The 20,121-nt window shown below is 37.5% G+C and overlaps 1 protein-coding gene across 1 annotated transcript; it reads left to right on the top strand.

Annotated features, from left to right (window-relative positions):
• Window positions 1–2,164: 2,164 nt before the first annotated feature.
• Smp_082670 (putative aaa family ATPase) lies at window positions 2,165–19,110 on the top strand (the record flags this gene model as incomplete). The annotated part of the gene is made up of 9 exons (XM_018795870.1): window positions 2,165–2,582; window positions 2,618–2,747; window positions 3,865–3,994; window positions 6,802–7,122; window positions 7,221–7,831; window positions 13,205–13,557; window positions 15,587–15,791; window positions 16,577–16,697; window positions 18,649–19,110. Exons 2-9 carry the CDS (start codon window positions 2,620–2,622, stop codon window positions 19,108–19,110), a joined length of 2,331 nt encoding a protein of 776 aa, XP_018650139.1. The 5' UTR covers window positions 2,165–2,582; window positions 2,618–2,619.
• Between the last annotated feature and the right edge of the window lie 1,011 nt (window positions 19,111–20,121).

Below are 20,121 nucleotides of genomic sequence, written 5' to 3'. Positions count from 1 at the left end.
TACCGGCTTCTTAAACTTCTTATCATGTTCTGCTGCGTGGTCTTATCCGATTTATTTGGTTCAGGAGGCTGAACTGCTTCCTCCTCTGTGTCGTTAATGGATAGTGCTCTCTTTGCCACTCCATACAGCACCTTACAAGACAAATGGTGCCCATGAGGCAGGGGACAGATGAAAGGAATAGTGGCACAACTACAAACGACTTGAAAACTGTTGGGTCTGGAGCTTTTTGTGTCTCCAGTTGCAAGGGAGAAAATATGCTGATGATCACCTAACTTTTCCACCTCAAATGACTCAACGTCATCACTCATGAACATTATCAGTTCTACTTTTCTGTCTTTTCCTTTTTCTTCTTCATTTCTTTGTGGTGCACCACCGAAAACACATATCTGGAACATATGGCTTCGCCTACGTCTTCAATAATGTTTTCGAGACTTTGGAAGGATTAATAGTTGTTCACTAGGAGCCTGTTAGCTTCGTATCTTGGAACACTATGAAGAAGCATAAAAAGATAGCTACAGTTGGGGTTTTTAATTGGCCAATTATTGATCTGGCACATTTTGTCTTGATATAAATAGCTATAGACTTTGCTTTTTGTGTGCTGCACGAACGTTCATAGTCCCACAAACAAATCATTTGAGCTAAGCTGAATGATGGATGCAACATGTCTCCATGTGATCGTTGTCACAGAGATGGAACTTATCGTAGATACTGACTGTTCCCCCCTCATTGTAGGAGGCATCTGCACAGAAGTGATAGAGTTATAAATCTAAAGGAAGTCGGCATAATATTATATGTTAGAGATCGCTTTCTTGTACATTCGAGCACGTAAGTGGCGCATGATGATGTCACATGTGTGGTAGCTTGTCTTACAATAAAATCTAGACCCGGATCAGTGATTACAGTGAGAATATACCGCAGCCCGCGTAGCCTTACTGACGACTTTGTCATTACTCATATCTGTCCTTGTAGTAGAGCTGTTTGGTGTATCATAGTTGGAGATTTCAACGCGCCGCATATCAACTAGTTAGGACTTACAACTTCAGGTGAATTTTTTGTCTGCAGACTGCTTTCAACCATTATTTGGTGCACACTGCTGCGATGCACCACAAAACCGGTACACGTTGGCTTGGAACACGATCCTCCATTGTTGGAACGTGTCTTTATTACCACTGTGTTGATTTCATTGACATTCTGTACGCTCCACTAGAAAACAACGACCAAGTTGTACTGTACGCTAGTTTTCGGACACAGCATACAACACAAACTTCCTCCACCCCGTTCCAATATCTAGCAGGCTAAAATTCCGACAATCAGGGGCTGTGCTATCTTAAGATTGGTTGGTTGATACAGATGGATCGATGAGACAATCGGGATACGTTTAAAGTCCCATTCGAGTCCATAACCTTACCGTTCATCCTATGGTCAACACGTAGGCCATCACATTGCCTCCCATTGATCTATGAAGAGACCCGAAAGGTTCCGAGGCGTACAAAACACTTTTTGGACTTGTTTTGTGAACAGGCCACGAATCGTTTAAGTGTGAATAGAGAAGAATACGGAATATATGTAAGGAAGCCATAACCAGCTGTCGCACCACTTAAGGAAGCTGCACTTGCTCACAAACATTGCTTGGTATATCAAACGAAGAATAGTTTTCATCCATTATTGATTCACGAAAGTTCAGACAAAGTAGTCGAATCAGATCTGGCCAAATAGGAGACGCTATCAAACTTTTTCAGCGAAGTCTACTCTTAGGGTAGTGTCAGCAATACTTTTCATAACCACACCATTTGGATATCAGCCATGGAACCTGTACATGTCAGTCCAGTGAATTGCAAATGTCATAACGTGGATGGGATGCTCATAAAATTATCATCTTGCAAGTGAGTGATGTAAATGCGTGAACGTCATAATTTAATATCAAGATGAGCAGCAATAGTAGACTCCTTCAAAAGAAAGTTGGATCAGCTGAGAGACCATCATTGCCAGGACTAACACAGGCCATCAAGCCTCCTGTCCTTTCCAAACTGAAACTGAGACTGAATTTGAAACTAGATGTTCCGCAAATTACGGTGACCTAGAAGTCCCGGTGACAACCTTGGGGCGAACGTGGTAATGCCTTTCCGCTATTTGCATTTCCTGGTATGCGCACTATGTATTTCGTCACCAAATAACACTTGATCATATACCAAAAAAGTGCGCCTAGGAAGAACTGGCGGCTTGCATTACTAATTTGCATTTTAATGCACTTCGAAATGAAACCTGATATATTACTACCTTTTTCATTTTACCGTAAGAACCAGCTTTGTGTATTTCAAGTTGTTGTCGTAAATTACAAATTTCCTGCTGTCGTTGGGGTTTCATCCTCAGACAATGTTGAGATCTCTGATGAGGTGTTATCCAAGTTCGATCCAGATTTACCTCGAAGATTGACCATTCAACTACCAACCCGAGTGATTCCGGCTAAGTCGTTGAGACTAGAGATTATGTAACCTGAATTATTCTAATTTTACGGTGAAACAGGACTCCGGTGGACCCGGTTCTCTTACCTCTTCTGGAAAATAGTCTCCATTACAGATTGCGTAAGTCTCGTGACATTGATTGTTAAATTCTTCAGAGATGTCACACACCATGGTTGGAACAAAGCAGACTATTCGAGCACTTGGTGACCACTTCAGTTTACTAATCGTCGAGGCCATTTCAGCATCTGGAGAATCGTTCCCCATTCAAAACATCAGGGGAACCATGTAAGATGTCTTTATTCATTATTCAGCTCAGTCTGACTTGTTTTTCCTTGTCATATATTTAGTTCCGACACAAAGTCAGTTAACCATCTGTTAAGTCTGATTTAAGCCCGTAAAGCTCTCAAGAAACTTGGTTCTATGAACACGACTATTTGCCTGCAAGACTCATTTCCTTGATTTAACATGTTGCATCTACAAGTGAACTAGTAATAAACCATGTTAGTTCAAGGGTGAAAATCAGCTGTATCTGCCTATAATCGATCCCAGCTATTAGCCTTTTCATTGAGATAAATTTTTTGGATGAAGTCTGTAGTCGTTAATCATAAAATCTTTGCAGGTTTATTCAAGAGCTTATTCATCAAACTATCCTATTTGGAGTGTTGAGTATGTTCTCATTCATTAGTATGAAGTTAACCATCTCCTTTATCTGAATAAACTGTTCTGATTGAGTGAAAACTTGACTAAATTGGCTAAACCAAACCGTGGGATTAATCGGTGACGTTTTTAATATTTGGTCTTCATACTGTTTGTGATTACTCCTTTTGGCAAAGATGAACGAAATGATCCAGTCGGTATGTCTGAAAACTAGTCAGAGTAATGCAGGTACATTCAATCTTGTAGATCAACGATTGGTTGCATTATTATTCACCTTCTGTCCTTCATTTGATTTATTTTCCGCCTTCAAGTTTTTTTTTGTATTGTACCGTTCTTCATATGTGGCGTAGGGCTCCATATTATTATACTAGCTCCTGTGTTATGTATTTCGTTACTGCCGAATATAGCTCCTTTAAGATTGAGGTAGTAACTTATCGAAGCTGTTCTAGTTAATTGCAACCTTGTCTTATGCACGTCGATACGTCTTTTTGAAATTATGAGCATCATTTTTGTCTTATCATATTTTAATCTACTTTCTGGATGTAAACATCCGATTTCTACACTTTTGTCTGACTTCATAACATTCCACCCAATGACTACTTTCCACTTTACCCACATTCTTAGGAACTTCATGTTTAGACAGTTCTCTGCATCTAGTTTGTTCTGAACTGTAGACGCCATTATTTATTGAAATCTTTTTCGTCATCTAAAATTACCTTATGTTTTCAATTACTTAATTTTACAGTCTAAAAGAGGATTGTGACTTTCCTTCACATTTCAACGACCTCACTTTTCCCTCGGAGTCATTCAATAACAGTGATAATCTTTGGTTATGTGAGCTTATTCAGTCACCTTCTGATCAACCTGTTTTTAAAGTGAGTTTCGTAACAATAAATTGTAAAACCCAAGTTTTGATTTAGTACTATTGGAGTGACTAAAATGTTACTGAATCGCGTAACTCATACTTACGTCGTAAAAGTCAAAGGAAGCTGAGGGGATTCGCGAGATGATAGCGATCGATGATTAGAGATCTTGAGTGACATGGCTCAAAATCGTTTGCAATGGCGAAGATGCATCCAATCTTTATGTTCTCCCAAATTCTAATTCTTCATGTCTCTTTTTTTTCTCTTTCCAAATTTATTTCGCTGGATTATACTCCTTCAAACCCTGGTCTTTCACATAATGCTTATACTCTTACTACTTCTACCACTATGGGATTTGAATCGACAACTGCATCTCTGTGCTAATGTGGTATGGCGACTCGAACTGATGTACGTACGTACGTACGAAGTTCTACGTTGTGACTGACTGACTGACTGCCAGGATGTTCACCTGTTGACTTTGGATACGAAGATATAGTCTTGTTTGGTGAAGACAATAAAGTGTCGTCTCCGGACTGCCTTAAGCAACAATCCATGCATATTTAGGATGTTTCTCTCCCTCTAAATCCAAAATATCGGTTCAAGACCTGTTCTCTGTCAATCCCTGAAGCGGTTGATTGCATTGACTGCCTTAATTGCCACCAAAGTCTCATCAGTCCTGGCAGATTAGAATGTGACAAAGTATCGGTGCAAACATATCGAGTTCGTTTGACTTTCTCCAACTTCCGTCATCTTGTGACTTAGGCAATATGTCCATCTACCAACTAAAGGATACATTGACTGTGCAACTTTTGTTTCCGTTCTAATTAGTGGGTGTAAAACCTGGCCTTCAAAAGATAGAGGATATTCATAGGTTACTAGTATTCGATCGTAGGCCTCTTCGAACCATTGGTCTTATATTTTGGAACCATCTGGCTAGCAATTCTGAGCTTAAATGCAAAGTACTACGTAAGTGTAGCGAATAGTTGATGAAGTAGTAAATCGTTATCAACTGAGATAGTCAGAATATGCATTACGTACACCTTTATACAGACCACCTCAATGCGCGATGATGGTTGATGTAGGAACAGGCTGGGAGAAGGCCAGGGTGACCAAACGAAGATATGGCATCAGTTACTAATTACTAGACTGAGCTATTTAGGTAGGTACAATATACCTAGTCGGGGTCTACGTCTTTATCGTAATCAGTGGTTACAAACTTTGAACGACATGGCTCAAAAACGTTCGCAATGGTACAGGTGCATGGATTGTTTGTTTCTCCTTGATTCCTAAGTTTTTAAATTTCCTACATATTTTTATTTCACTAATTTATGTTTTCTTGAATTGCATCTTTGATGCCTAATCTTTCTTATTACCAATATTATTGTCACTATTTCTACTACTCTAGGATTTTCTCTGACAATTTCATTTTGCTATGCTAATGGGGTATGGGAACTTAAGCCGATGTACACATGCTCCAGATTTTACGTTGCATATGACTGACAGACTGGTAGTCGGTTCATGTAGTTGACTTACTTTAGATGTTTCCTGATTTCGGACATTATGTTCTACATAATGCCTGGAAATATATTTGTGTCATTCACTAGAGAAATTCTTTCAATTTCTTGAAACCAAGTTACTGTCGCTTAGCACAAGGCTGATACAGTAAAAATTAATTGTCGGTACTCTAAGTGTGTAAACAAACAATACTTGTAAATCGCTTCGTCTTATAGCGATATCTGGGTTGACATAATAATTTTGTGCACGAATTAATTATTCCACCTCTTTTATATTTTTCATTGTTGGAGTAATCCAGCGCATTATTTCACATAAGTAGTTCTAAATGGCAGGTTTTTAAATTTTTGACGCCTGTTGAAGACGTTTACTTTCCATTCTCATATTAGAATGTCTTACCATGTAACTTATCATACATTCTTTACTTCTTCGAACCCAGTCCATATTGGTGCATTGATTTTATAACTGTTTTTCATTATACCTGGTCATTTAATTGAGGTATCGATTCTTAGATAAGTTATATATATATATATATATATATATATATATATATATATATATATTCGTTAGAAAATGTTTTGATAGTTTCCCCTCATCTGGCCACTTCTGTGGAATAAATAATGGTTTTGCTCCACACTTTAACCTTACTTCCCAGTAATAATAAGTCCTGTGTTGATAATCTTGATAATTTCAGTTCCCTAATTATAAATATTACATTTTCTGAGGTATTAGTTCTCATGGTATGCTTATTTATTTAACGGAATTCGGTCGATAAAGAAAATAGGAGATGGAATGCGTATGAATGCCCTTAAAAATTCTGACTTCCGTGGACCATTTTGGTAATTAAACATTGTGGATCACTTATTTTATTTAAACACATAAATATTGGTACAAGGAAGCACCAGATAAATATGCGCCTCACAAATCTCATTTGATTTGTGTGAGGGCTGTGATACTGCCCAGATGCCCAGACTGAAGCAGGTATGTGGATCATAGTTTTGTCGCAAGACTGTATTCCGTTTAAAAATACATTCTATCAAATTCATTAACTGTGGTATACATTATCTGATTTTATACTGTTCATCATAAATATCCAGTTTACATTTTACGGCACCCAACTTTTCTCACACCTAACTTTGCAGCTTTTTTAATTTCAGAAGTCATTTCTATTTAATATTAAAAACTAGTTGTCTAGTGAAATCTAACTTTGTGAATTCTTTAAGTCAGTCTAACCTATTTTGTCTCATTAAGTTTTTCATTGCATACTTTATTCTGACTATATTTTATGTATTTCGTCATTATTTTAGATTGGTTCTTCTACCAAATTGATCTTGGTCCAAGCTGAAGCTTCACCTAACTTGTCAGTCGGGTTTGGAAGATCTGAGATTTCCAAGTTGACACCAAAAGTCAATTACATCAACAGTCACTTGTTTGGTTTGGATACAGTTAGAGATGTAATTCTCGGCTATCTCAGCAACTTCCTACTAACGTGTGTTCATGGAAATGACACTGTTTTTTCTTCCAATATAACTCCTGGGATTATCCTTTATGGACTTCCTGGCTGTGGAAAGCGTACATTTCTTGAGAATATTGCCAATGACCAAATCCACTTAGTTTCGACAATTGGGGTAAATTTCCTTCCCGTTACAAGTTGAATCTATTTTGTTAATACCAGTTATATATATATTCCTATCATTTGTATGATATTGTCATTTTTTTCTTGTAGTCCTTGTATGAAAAGCCGGTATTCATTACATTCACATCTGAATTGGTCACCGAATTAACTAATAAATCTTCTCATCATAATGCCTATCGCTGGCTGACGAATTTGGTTGGACAATTAGATGTCAGCAACAGAAACTGTATTCCTGTAATTATTTTATGGCCTAACATCGACAAGTGGATCGATAACGATGAAAATATAGATACTAATACTCATTCTACAGCTGATACGGATGTTGAATCAAAAATGTTTCCTAAAATTTTAGAAAGGTTTATCGAATCAATCCAATTGGTTAGTCAGAGTTTGGTTCACAATCAAAATCCAACATATCGATTTTGCATTCTAGCAACAGCTACTACGATTGACAAAGTTTTTAGCATCCATGAATGCAGGGAACTATTTTATAGACGTTTGTTAATATCACTTCCGGATGCAAGCAAACGTTATCAGATCTTGTATCACAATATCCAAACGTGTTTGAGTCATGGGACTAATTTCATGTCTAGTAGTGAATCTTCCCACGGTTCCATTGTGAATATTCAATCGTACGATATAACAGATGAAAATGAAAGTCTTATTCAGGTTGCGGCTCGATTACATGGTTATACGCCCAAGTAAGTAGACCTATTTCGAACTAGTGATTGGAACTACATGAAATTCGTTGTAGTTTAGTAACCCGATTATATTATTAGGTTTAGTCGCTAAATGTTTTTCATCCAATTTTTTTAAAGTTACACATCGTCTTTACAGGTGAACAACTGACTAGTCATTAGCTGCGTATTTAAATAAGTTTGGAATTTTTAAAATACTGTCATCAATGAAAAAAACTAGATAATGAACTAGACGTTTGGTGCAAAGGTTTTCATTTCAAGTTAACGCCAGTTGGAAAGGTTTTAGTTACTTGTTTTACCATACTTCAGGGCAAGTCATTAATGCACTCATATGATTGGGTTTACGATATAACTTAGATCATTCTTTCCCTCTAGATGCATAATGCTGCTACACAATTGGTTAATGTGTACGCCTAAACCAATGCTAGAGAGTGATGTTTTTGAGCTCATCGTCCATTTTACTTACCTTGTAAGCCCTGTTAGGTTGGTGTCTGGGTAAATCTCAACACAGATTTAAAAATCTTTCTGGCTTTTGACAGCGAAGGGGTTGGATGTACTGCTCAGGAGTATTTGTTCTGTTCTGCTTTGTGTCTGTGACACGTAGCCCTTAAATATAGAGGACATGCGCAGATTATAACTATTTGATGGTGAATATCTTCAGAGCAATATCAATTTTAGGTGCAGGGTAGTGGGCGAAAATAGTAAATTGGTTGATGAAATTGTTAGTCGTTATCAGTTGCGATAGTTGGGAAATAGATTACGTATCCATTATCCGACTTAGTTACTCTAATTGCTTATTTATTTATTTATTTAAACACATATATATTGGTACAAAAGGGCACCAGGTACATATGCGCCACACTATTTGTGTGTGTGTGGGCAGTGATACTGCCCGGGTGCCCAAACCGAAGTAGGTGGTTTTCTTAGGGGGCCACACCCCGAGCCTTTGACCAAAAGGTCTGATCCACAAGGCAGTGGAACATCGTGAGGAGATGCAGTCCCATGGTAGCCGTTGACCAATGACAGGTTCTTCCGCCATTCGTTCCATCAGGATACTGGAGCCCATGTGCACCATTGGTTTGGAATCAGGGTTTTCCAACTCCCCTAGGTGGACCCTCCGTGTCCACCAACCCGGTTAAAGCGCCGGACATTCGCTTTTCGTCCTCTCACTTTCGTAAACAACACCCCCGCCACGAGAAGGCAGTGAGTAGGACTTCCCTGGCAGAGGCTATATATTCGCTGGCCATGTGAGAGCATTTCGAGAGAGAGAGTAGACTCTCCCCACTCTCGGCCGTACCAGGGCATTTGGGGGCCTAATTGCTTAGTATTATTCGGACACTTTACCTCACTCAACTAGTCCTCAAAGTTAGAAAACGACTTGGACAAGTACTTAGTTGTATTCAAAATAAGATAAGTTGTATGGAAGTGAATCACAGTAAGAAGAACGTCAGTATATTTATAGTTTTACACAAGGAAACTCTAAAATCTCCAGTTATTCTGTAGCGCTGATTGAAGAAGAAAGGGGCACTCAATATACTCCAACATAATTCAACTTGGAACATGCTTAAATCCAATTTTCGTCCTGCTAAGAATGCCTGGTTCCACTTTACTTTGACGTTCTGTATTTACTGTTATAAGAGAGCTGGTGGTAACAAGACTAAGATGTGACATCGTTCCATGAAGTTAATAACTGTTAGACTGAAACATGTAGTTAGGTGCAGACCACTTGGTTAAACTCTATGCAACTTCCGTAACCAGTAGCGGGAGACGTTGAGTGCCGTGGTTAAGAATCAATCAAAATGACACATGCATTCATTTTTCGTCTTTCACTTTGCTTGGGATAGTCAATCTCCAAAATCAAACTTAAAATTCGTATACCCATTTAAAGTCGCATATGCACTACAGTGGTGGAAGTTAGAATAGTTTAGTTTTGTTATCGGGCTTCAAAATCAATGATGTCAATAATGCTTATCACCTCACGGGTCTCTCTGAAAGAAACGTTGTCATACTATGTGGGCATCTGGTTAAAGTCGATTCCCACACATCCTTTCACAGCACTCAAAAGTATAAAAAAAGTTTCGCTCGTTGTTTCTCAAATTCACCATTCTTATTGTCAGCCCGTCACTTATTATCATTATTATTATCATTATTACTATTATTATTATTTGAACACATAAATATTGGTACAAAGGGGTACCAAATACATATGCGCCACACAATAACAATGAAAATGTGAAGAGATAGAGAATGTAAGGTGCGTATAAGAGAAAGGGGAACTATGATAGTGAAGTAGTAATAATAATAATGGGAGAAGCAGTTCAGTTAGCAAAGGTACAACCAGAAAGAATTCTTCCAGTTAAAGGAGTTACGTCCATTTTTTGTGAAGAAAGTAAAATAAATTTACAGCGGGGTCGCCAATGGCTTCTACTCTGAGCCATGTCTGACAACGTCTCTAGCCACTGTGTTGCATCATCTCTAGGACCTCAACCAGGGAGTCGTGAAGGACTAACAAAAGTCAGTCCTGTACAGTTTTCTTTCATACCACGACACCATGTTATATATTGACCACCTCTCCGCTTTTTCTAACCGGTCCCAGTGTCGGAAAATGATGTACGACGTGGAATTCTCTGGGACGATGTTCGCAGAATATGTCCAAATCACCGAAGTCATGTTTCAAGATAGTGACACCAGTTGAATTGTCGTCGCTGTGCCCGAACACACGATACTGAACCTCTACGTTACTAACATGGTGTTGTCGCTGGATGTCAGCAGACCTTCGGGGACAACGATGATAAAACACAGAGAGTCGTCTAACATCCTCAACTCGGAGAGGCCAGGTTTCACAAGCATACAGCAAAACTGCTCTCACCGACGCATTGTAGATCCGACCTTTTACAGTTAGAGTAACATCACGAAGGCGCCAAAGATGGCCCGGATTGGCATAAGCCGCTCTGGCTTTCCCTATACGTGAATTGATCTCATCACTCACGCTACCACCAGCTACTCAGATATACGAACTTCTCGATTACTTCTATCTGCTCACTACCCAGGTTGAGTGGAGGACCAGGGTCCTGCCAGTCTTGTAAAAGTACTTTGCACTTTGGAGGTGCAAAGTACATAGCATACCTGCGGACACTGATTGCCAACTGATTAGGTGCGGATTGCATGGTTTGGGTATCATCACACAGTAAGACAATATCATCCGCATTCTCAAGGTCGAGAAGTCTTTCTCCAGGCAACAGATCCACACCGCCATTGCTTACATCTATCCTATCTAAAATTAGATACAACTATTGACTCATTCAACGATCTTGGAACACTCTCTAATCTCCAAACGTTCGTAAACAACTTAGTTCTTTAACCAGACAGTCGCTACCATCTTTAAGAAGTGCCAAGTGCAAGTCGTGCGGGCCTGGTGATTTGTGGCACTTCAAGGGTTGGAGTTCCTTCAGAACTTTCCCCTCGTTATGTGGATCAGTCGTCGCCGGCCATGGAGAACAAAAAAGTCTGGCCGATGTTGCCGGGACAACAGACCAGCTAAACTGTCCCTCGAAAAAACTCTACCCATCGTTCAAGACGTCGATAGATGTTAGTAGTTGACATCTCGTCATCTTCACAAATTGTTTTACTCACATCAAACTTCCTGCTGCCAGTGACTCAGATGAGTTGAAAGAGCCTTCGATATTAAGACTTTCTAAATACATAGCTAACCCTATTTGTTGTCCGATCTGCATCAGTGTGAGAATGTTGAAGGGAGCCAGTTTGAATGATATGCGTGGTTTCAGAAAGACTGTTTCAGTATTCGTATGTGGTGGTAGCATTCAACTTTCAACCAGTCGGTGACTCGAGATCATTTAGATAGAACAGGGTTTCCACAATAGGCGAGCTGCTGTATAAGTTGGAAAATAAGGATATGCAAAGTCAGAATAGAAGAGAGTAGATAAATGACGTAGTATATAAAAAATAAAAATAAATATTATCAAATGGATGTGAGTCGTCTGAATTTTAATTGGAACGAGAACAGTATTTCTAGTAATTATTCTCATTTCATCTTATTTGTGTGTGAGCTGTGATACTACTCGAAGGCCACACCCAGAGCCTTTGACCTAAAGGTCTAATCCACAAGGCGATGGAGCGACGTTGGGAGATGCAGTCCCATGGTAGCCGGTGACCAACAATTGGTTTGTATGCTATTTCTTCCCTCAGGATACTGGGGCCTATGTGCACCATTACTATGTAATTAGGGTTTTTCAACTCCCCTATGTGGATCCTCTGTATCCATCGACCTGACTAAAATGCCGGAAATTCGCTTTTCTTCCTCTCAATTTCGTAAGCAACACCCCTGGTGCGAGAAGGCAGTAATTAGGACTTCCCTGGCAGTGGCAGTATATGCGTGGTCGTGTGAGAGCATTTCGAGAGGGAGAGCTGACTCTCCCCACTCTTGGCCGTACCAGGGTATTTGGGGGCAGCCAGTCATAAACTATCTGAGACCTAACACTGAAATTTACCAATCCAGATTATCACAACTCGTATTAGTAGAAATAATACCATTAGCGACTGTAAAAACTATCTTTGGGGAGTGTAACGCGAAAATAACGAAGTCAGTAAATATGATACATAAAAGAATCTGAAATGAAGGGAAAAATAAAGGATGAATATACAAGAGCTATAGCAACTGATTTAAACCTTGTCACCCAGCGTCTCCACTTATCAAGATTATGATTATCTTGTAAACTCCAACCAGGAACTCTACGTCGTCAACATTATTCAATTTATAAACTGGAATAAACATGTTATGTTTTGGTTAGACCATTCACAAAATTTCGTTAACTCTAGGAGTGATTGGTGACTAATTATATACACAAAAATGAAATTTGTATTCTAGTGTCATCATTTTCTTTTTGTTTTGTCTTGTTTTCTTTATTTGGCCATTCTTAATAAACGTATAAAAGAAATAGACGTATATTGTTCGTAAAATGATTAACTCAGTCATTACTCTACATGACGTATTTAGTAGATTATCTTTCAGGAACTTCATAGTTTTTTTTGACATGTGCAGGAAGATTTTGTACTTATTGGAGGAACTGATTCATTCGCAAACTGTATTTCTATAGAATCTCTTTGTTAACACTACGATATGTTCCTAAAGTTTGTATTATTCACACTGATTAAGTCATTTGTTACTACTCGTAGTTTGTAATAATCATCTTTTTGCTTTGATACTAATTGTGTTCTAGAATAAATACCATGTATGAAACCTGTTTTGAAGTCATGAATGCTTCTTTTTATCATTTGGTGTTTTAAGTTGGGATGATTCAAAAAGTTCAACTTTTTTAAACATCTTATTTTACTTATTGATTCTGTCGTTTTTTAAAGGGATTTGGTTCGCTTGGTTCATGTCAGCTACGCATCCTTTCTATCCAAACAGAACGACAATTCAAAGGATTTCCCCAGAACTAGAAACTTTAATCAATCATTGGACTCGTTCTGTGAAATTTTGATAAATGAATCTCATTCATATTTGCCGATAAATCTTTCTCAGCATATAACTTCAGTGGAACCGTTAAGGTGGACTGATATTGGTGGATATCGTGAGCTAAAACTCACATTCAAAACTATGATACAAGATCGTTTGGTTAGTGCTGCCAAACCCAATAGCTTAGATGCACAAGCGGACGCTGCTTTGCGTCTTCGTGTACCTCGTGGAATATTACTTCATGGTCCTCCAGGTAAGTTATTTTCCATGTGCTAGTTTTTTTATTTACGTTTTATAAAGTTTTATTTGTATGACTGGATTTTCTAAAGTTCACAGCGACCATAGAATTAAAGTGTTTTATTGTTAACCAAAACCAGGAAAACGTGAAATACGATCTTATTCTTATTTTAAATAAAAGATAACTGTTAAAAACATATCGGGAGATAAACTCATTTTCATTAGAAAACGCTAATTTACCATTTCAGTATGATTTTCGGAAATTCGAAGTTGTTAATCACAGTGTACAGTTATTTCAATAACGTTCATTCTATGAATTACAAATACCTACAATTAGTTTTATTTGTAAATACGCAACAATATCACTGTAGCTATTTACACATATCCGTAACAAATTTGTTACTGAAATCACAACGTATTAGGTTTGTTCATTTCGTCATTATTAGAAGTATTCAACAAAACATAAATATATAATTCAGTCGAGTGCGTGTTAGTGTTCTATAAACTAGTGTTTCTTATGTGGATGCCATATTGGATCGGGTTTTGTGAAGATTGTAGTAATTGAATAGTTAAATTCATGAGTCAATTGAAGTTAGACCACCATGGAAAACCTGGAAGCACTGGACGGCCGTTTCATCCTAGTATGAGACTCTTCAGCAGTGCGCATCCACTATCTCGCCTCGCGAGATTCGAATCCAGAACCTATCAGTCTCGTGCACGAGCGCCTAATCTCTAGACCACTGAGCGGGCTGACATCCAACGGTATTAATGTCTAACTTCAACCGATCCCCAAAATTGAGCGACATATCCACCATTGTCTTCAGTGAGTTACTATCTCACAACAGACCCGGTTGAACTCCACTGGTCACTGCTTCTCACTAGAACTCCAGGATATACCTCATGGAGCTAGTCTTTAGTGAGCACATGATGGTTATTATAATTACTATGTGCTGTTTACTTTGAATTCTCATGTTATTGTATTAAGTTTGGTGTTGGTAAGTTTTGTTTGCCAACCATCTCCACAAACTTAAATTTTATTATGTATTTCCAATATTCGACATCATTTTGCCACCTGAATCAGTAGATAAATGCAGACAAAATCAGACTATCCGAAGTTTTAACATGGTTAATCAAATGGTCATCAAGTCATGCCTTGAAAACGATCGTTGGGAACTGTAGTCATTGAAAAGAGAATAGAAAATGTTTCGCACAACGTATGTGGAACGTTTGGAACGTGGATTAGGCGCATCAATCAAATCCACAGAAAAAGAAGGACGTTGAACATGGTAGATAGACAAGTGAGTCTTCCACCGTATATAATTACTGATAATCCAATGACGGAGACTCTCAAGGACATTCATAGTCGCTGGACACCAAGGAGGTCGAAACGCCTCCGGAAACCAGTCATCAAGCTACAAGTAGAGCCGAAGAAGCCTTATGTTTAGAAGGAGGAAGGTCTTGGGAAGACCTAGAAAATTCCCCGAAAAAAGCCCAAAGGGGCCTTAAAAACACTGGGAAACATTTTATTCAACCATCAACGAGTCGAAGTTTCCCAGAAACATCTAGAAGGTGCAGCGTTGCGTGTCACATTCCACGTTGGACGATTACCTATCCTGCTACTATGTTTATAAGGGTCCCGAACTTTCCAGAAACTCAAAGTCATCTGAAATGCTGTAAATACCCTAGATTTTCTTTACATAAAATAACTTTGTAGTAAAACGTTTGTTTTGTAATTCACGCTTTTCCCCTCCTGTTCAAGTTGCCGTATAGAGCTAGTCTGGGGTTATTAGAAGAGCTTAGGAAACGGATTCAAGCGTCCAGTCGGAAGATTTATCAGTAACTGTATGCTTTTTGATAATTTATTCAAAAAGATTGGAAAGTGTTATTCATACAGCATTGAAATAGTTCTTGAGTCTGCACACTATTTTAAATGCTTAAACTTATTTTGTCACGTAATATAGAAATTTTTCAAACTAATATATTAGATTGCGCAATATTCACTCAATGTTTTCATTTATACTGGGGTTTTTATCTTTTGTGCATAGGTTGTTCCAAAACTATGTTTGTGCGAGCTTTGGCTACTGAATGTCAACTCCCGCTAATCGCAGTTCAGGCATCTAGGATATTTGGTCGTTATGTTGGTGACAGTGAACGTAATATGCGAAGAATCCTTGTACATGCTCGTGCTTCCGCTCCTGCTATCTTGTTTATTGATGAAATTGATCTGTTGCTTCCTTCCCGAAATACAGGGTTTGTGATATTCATCTACATAGTATTGATATAATGTATCTAATTTCCTTTTTGATGAATTAATTTAGTCTCGAACACTAGTACCCAAATATATACATGTAGTCGTTGTGTCGTGTCATTTTATTTTCTAGTGATTTGTAAATTTAAGCGTCATGGAGTCTTCAAGCTTATCAAAATAAGATGTAAGATTATTTTCCGAATTGTTTGGTTATTAATCTGTCACTTGGTACGAGGCATTTATTAACTGTCTTCATTTTTTTCTGACAGTGGTGTAGTGTCTTATTAACTTTCACAATTTAGATCGGGTTTAATATCTAGTATACATACTACCTGTAAATAGCTGCTATTGTCAATAACTTTTTAACTTGTGTATCATAACTTTCTGCACGGTTTCTAAGGTGTAAACAAATAATTCATTTGTATTGGTTGTCTGGCAACTGGCGAGTCCCATTTAAGACGAGATGCGCGTCCTGAATTCCAATGCTAGTTATCATCCAACTCTACATATAAGCACATAGTTTCACAAAATTGCGTGTTTGGTTTACAGAAGTCATTGGATACTAATTATATGAGTGAAAATCTCGGAAGTTAAATAATTCCGCTATCTTTTCTACGAGTTTTTTTTCGGGCATATAATTGCTAAAGTAGTGCCCAAGAGGAAAGTTACCTCTTTCTTTTGAAACTAAAAACATTTTATGAATTTGGTTTATGTGTAATCAGACATCTTATCTTTTTCTGAGCTTTTTATGTGTAAATATCTTTTGAAACTTCCCGTTGTTATTTAGAGAAACAAGTGCAAGTGAACATGTCTTAGGTGAAGTCTTAATGGCTATGGATGGAGTTGAAGGTCAAAATGGACAAGTAATTCTCGTAGCAGCGACTAACAGAATGGATAATTTAGATTCAGTAAGTAATTACTGTTTGATCTAACTTTTTAAAAACAGCTTTCATAACTGGCGGATATCATCCGAATAGCCATTGAAAACGAGCGAATAGTAATCGGTCGTTGTGTCTTAGGTTGGGATCCTTCGGCTACATGCGCTTACCCCACATAGGACTGAACTCACCTGAGAACCTTCAGGTTTCATGTCCCACCAAACAGTTATTAATTTGGTAGAAATCCATTATTCATCATTCCTAATTAAAGTCGACTAGCAGTATTTCCCCTACTTTTAATTGAACTATAGTCAGGACGTAATTGCTAATCAAAATTACTTTTGGGACTTTGGACAATGTTGGGAATGGTAGATCTACAGAAATCACTTGGTAAATGTTCCAATTTCGTAATATTATTTTGGGAATTTGAATTCCTCATTTTCATGCCAAAAACGCCCACTTTTACCTTCAGTTGTATTTCCTACTCAGAAAGACCTTAAATGTCATTGGTTCGTTTCCTCTTTTAGTACGTGATTTTGTGACGTTTGCTAAGGACATTTTTGTACTGTATATATACGCATGAGTCGTGTGTTTGTTCATGCGTGCTTTCGACCGCTTGTGGAACATACATTTCCCTCTGCTGAATCTGGTTTTCTCCCTTCAGTTGGCAGGGATGGAGTGCAGTGGAATAGTTTAGCTTGTCCTGTTGTTTTGTTCAGGTAGTATCGTAATCTCTTCAAACGTATAAGATAATTATAAAAATGTGCTAGTCAGATTTCAAAGTGCATTTTGTTATTGCTGACTTTCAATGTCTGGATAAGGTAAGTGAAACTTGTCGCATATGATTGGTACCTACAACATTAAGAGGGATAATTCCAATAGGATTAACAATCAAGATGTCTCGAGCGAAACTGAGCAAAAAATTGTTGTTGATTTCCTAAATGATACATCATGACTTTCTCAAGCTTATAAAAAAAGTCTAAGTTGTTAACAAAATGTTTGAGAAGGCAAACGTCAAAAACATGCTTACTGTTGATAAGGTAATTACATTTATATCATTTCTCATCAAAAGATAGTTATAAACCTCGAAAACCGAATTACGTCTACATCAACTCTATTCAGCGAAACTTGTCACATTTAAACAGCATAGGATTACAGGTAAAGAGTAAATAAGTGTAATCACTTGGTATCTGCTATGAATTTCAGCCTTGCGAAATCAAGTATCGTGTAAATATAATCCTGATACATAACTGTATAGAAATGTCGAATTCATCAATGAAATCGTCTCCTGAGATGGTTAGAATGTATTTTGCACATCCCCAGTCACCGCTCCTCAATACACATTTCTGTCTAAAACAGGAGTTAGGAATGGTCAAACAAAAACATTACATGCCCATTACAATTCGTGAAGCAATCGGCCAATATTGAACTGTCGTGCTGAAAAATTCAGAATTCTTTGTTGGGGTCTGGAATAATTGTAATATCTATTGTTGGAGTTCGGTTAAAACTTAACTCATTCATCATGTACTTGAGTATAAAGCGACACTCTAAGTATGAGAGCTAACGATACTATCAGGTCACCTAAACCGAAGTAGGTTATGCGGGGTTCGGACCAGGTTCTTGGTGGCTGAAAGTTAAACGCCGTAACCTATAGGTCCACCGCTCTACATTACTCAAACCAGTTGCTATGGTGCATGGATATTCATCTTTTTTCTATAGTTCGAGTTCCATGTCATTGTATACTGTCCACTCCAACTGATATCATTACCTCGATTGCCATCCATTATCTTTTGATCACTTCCTTTCTCGCTGGACATACGTAAGTCGTGGCCAACTGAATCGAATTATGCTTAAATCAGGTTCAGTGGTTTATTTTCTACTTTCGTACGTATTTCCACATCTGTTCGCAAAAACGATTAAAATTCTTCTTTGTTAATTGTTTTCATCTCACTAGAAATAACTTTTTATGCTTTCCTCTCAGGCATTAAGTCGCGCTGGTCGCTTTGATTTAGTCATTGAAGTATCACCACCCGATGCAGACGCACGAACAGATATTCTACGTTTAGAATTATCAAAACGTGCACTAAAAGATAAATCATTATTAAATTGTAAATGGTTAAATTTATTCGCTACAAATCAATTGAATAATTACACAGGAGCAGAAGTTGTCCAAGTAGTTCAACAAGCTGCTCAAATTGCTCGTCAAGATAATTCTAATCAAATATCTAAAAAACATCTTCTACAAGCTCAGACTCTTTTGCCTCCTCGTTCACTTTTAAATTATTTCTCTCAAAGAAAAATAATAAACAACCAGGTGACTATGTCAACCAATAATAATTTGTTATCAATTCGTCAGAAAACTTTAATTTTTCCAGTTTTAATTCTATGTATTGCTATTATTTTCCAACTGGTTTATATTAACAACATATTTAAAGTTATATGAAAAGATATTCCTTATTTTTGAAGATATTAATAGTGTTGATAAACTCAGTTATTGTTTCCCTGTGATTATACGAGTGTGTTATATTCTCCTTTTTTTTAATATTTTAAAATATATATGTACATTTTTATTAAAGAATGATAACGCTATGATATCTCTGCCATATATTTTTATTATGTACTACGAATACAGGAAAAGTGATGAAAATGACTCGTTCGTTCTTTTTTTTACAAAATTTTATCTCTGTGGTTTATCTGCGATCAATTTATTTTGAACTCGATCCTTCAGAGAATGGGCTGCGAAAACGTACATATCAATTAATTAGCTACATACAAGTATATATTCATTTTAGAAAATATTTGTATTTTTTTCTTTATGTTTATGAATTCTAAGTACCTATATGTTGCTCAGAGAGAGAGGATATGCTAGAAGAAAGATGTTGAATAGAATATACTCATAAGTTGACTCACAACTTTCTGAAACCAGTATAGTAAACCGTCATGTACTCCAGTTACTGTTTAAGCCACTAGTTACTGGTAAGTTGAGATTTTTGTGCTACTGTGTACCAAAAATGACGTATAAAAGTAGAGTCATATGAAATGCAGGCGATTACGGAATAGCTATTTTTCTGGACATTGCCGGGATTGGGAATACGGGAAACCCAAATCATGCTACAGCATAGTATTTAGTTCAATCTTCAGTCAGTAGACGTATCGATATTTAATTTATCAACGTGGTGGTAATTAGTAGTGAATTAGTCTTTTGTTCAGAGGTCATCCCAATAAAATCAATGAGAATGGAAAGACCAATGTATGGCGGAGTCTGTGCGGATTATCCATCACAATCCATGTGATCAGAGGGAACTGAAACACCTGAAGTAAAGTGACTTCTGTTTGGAAGGAGGGTTGGTAATTCAGCTCAGCTCACATAACACATCACCAAAATATCCTCCTGCTGAACTACAGATCCATTACATTCCAATTATTTATGTTATTTGCTCTAAAAGCTCTTAAA

Source organism: Schistosoma mansoni, chromosome 2, assembly GCF_000237925.1.
Source record: "Schistosoma mansoni strain Puerto Rico chromosome 2, complete genome".
Lineage (NCBI taxonomy): Eukaryota > Metazoa > Platyhelminthes > Trematoda > Strigeidida > Schistosomatidae > Schistosoma > Schistosoma mansoni.
The sequence above is the reverse complement of the archived record's forward strand: the minus strand, read 5'-3'. Positions and strand labels throughout refer to the sequence as shown.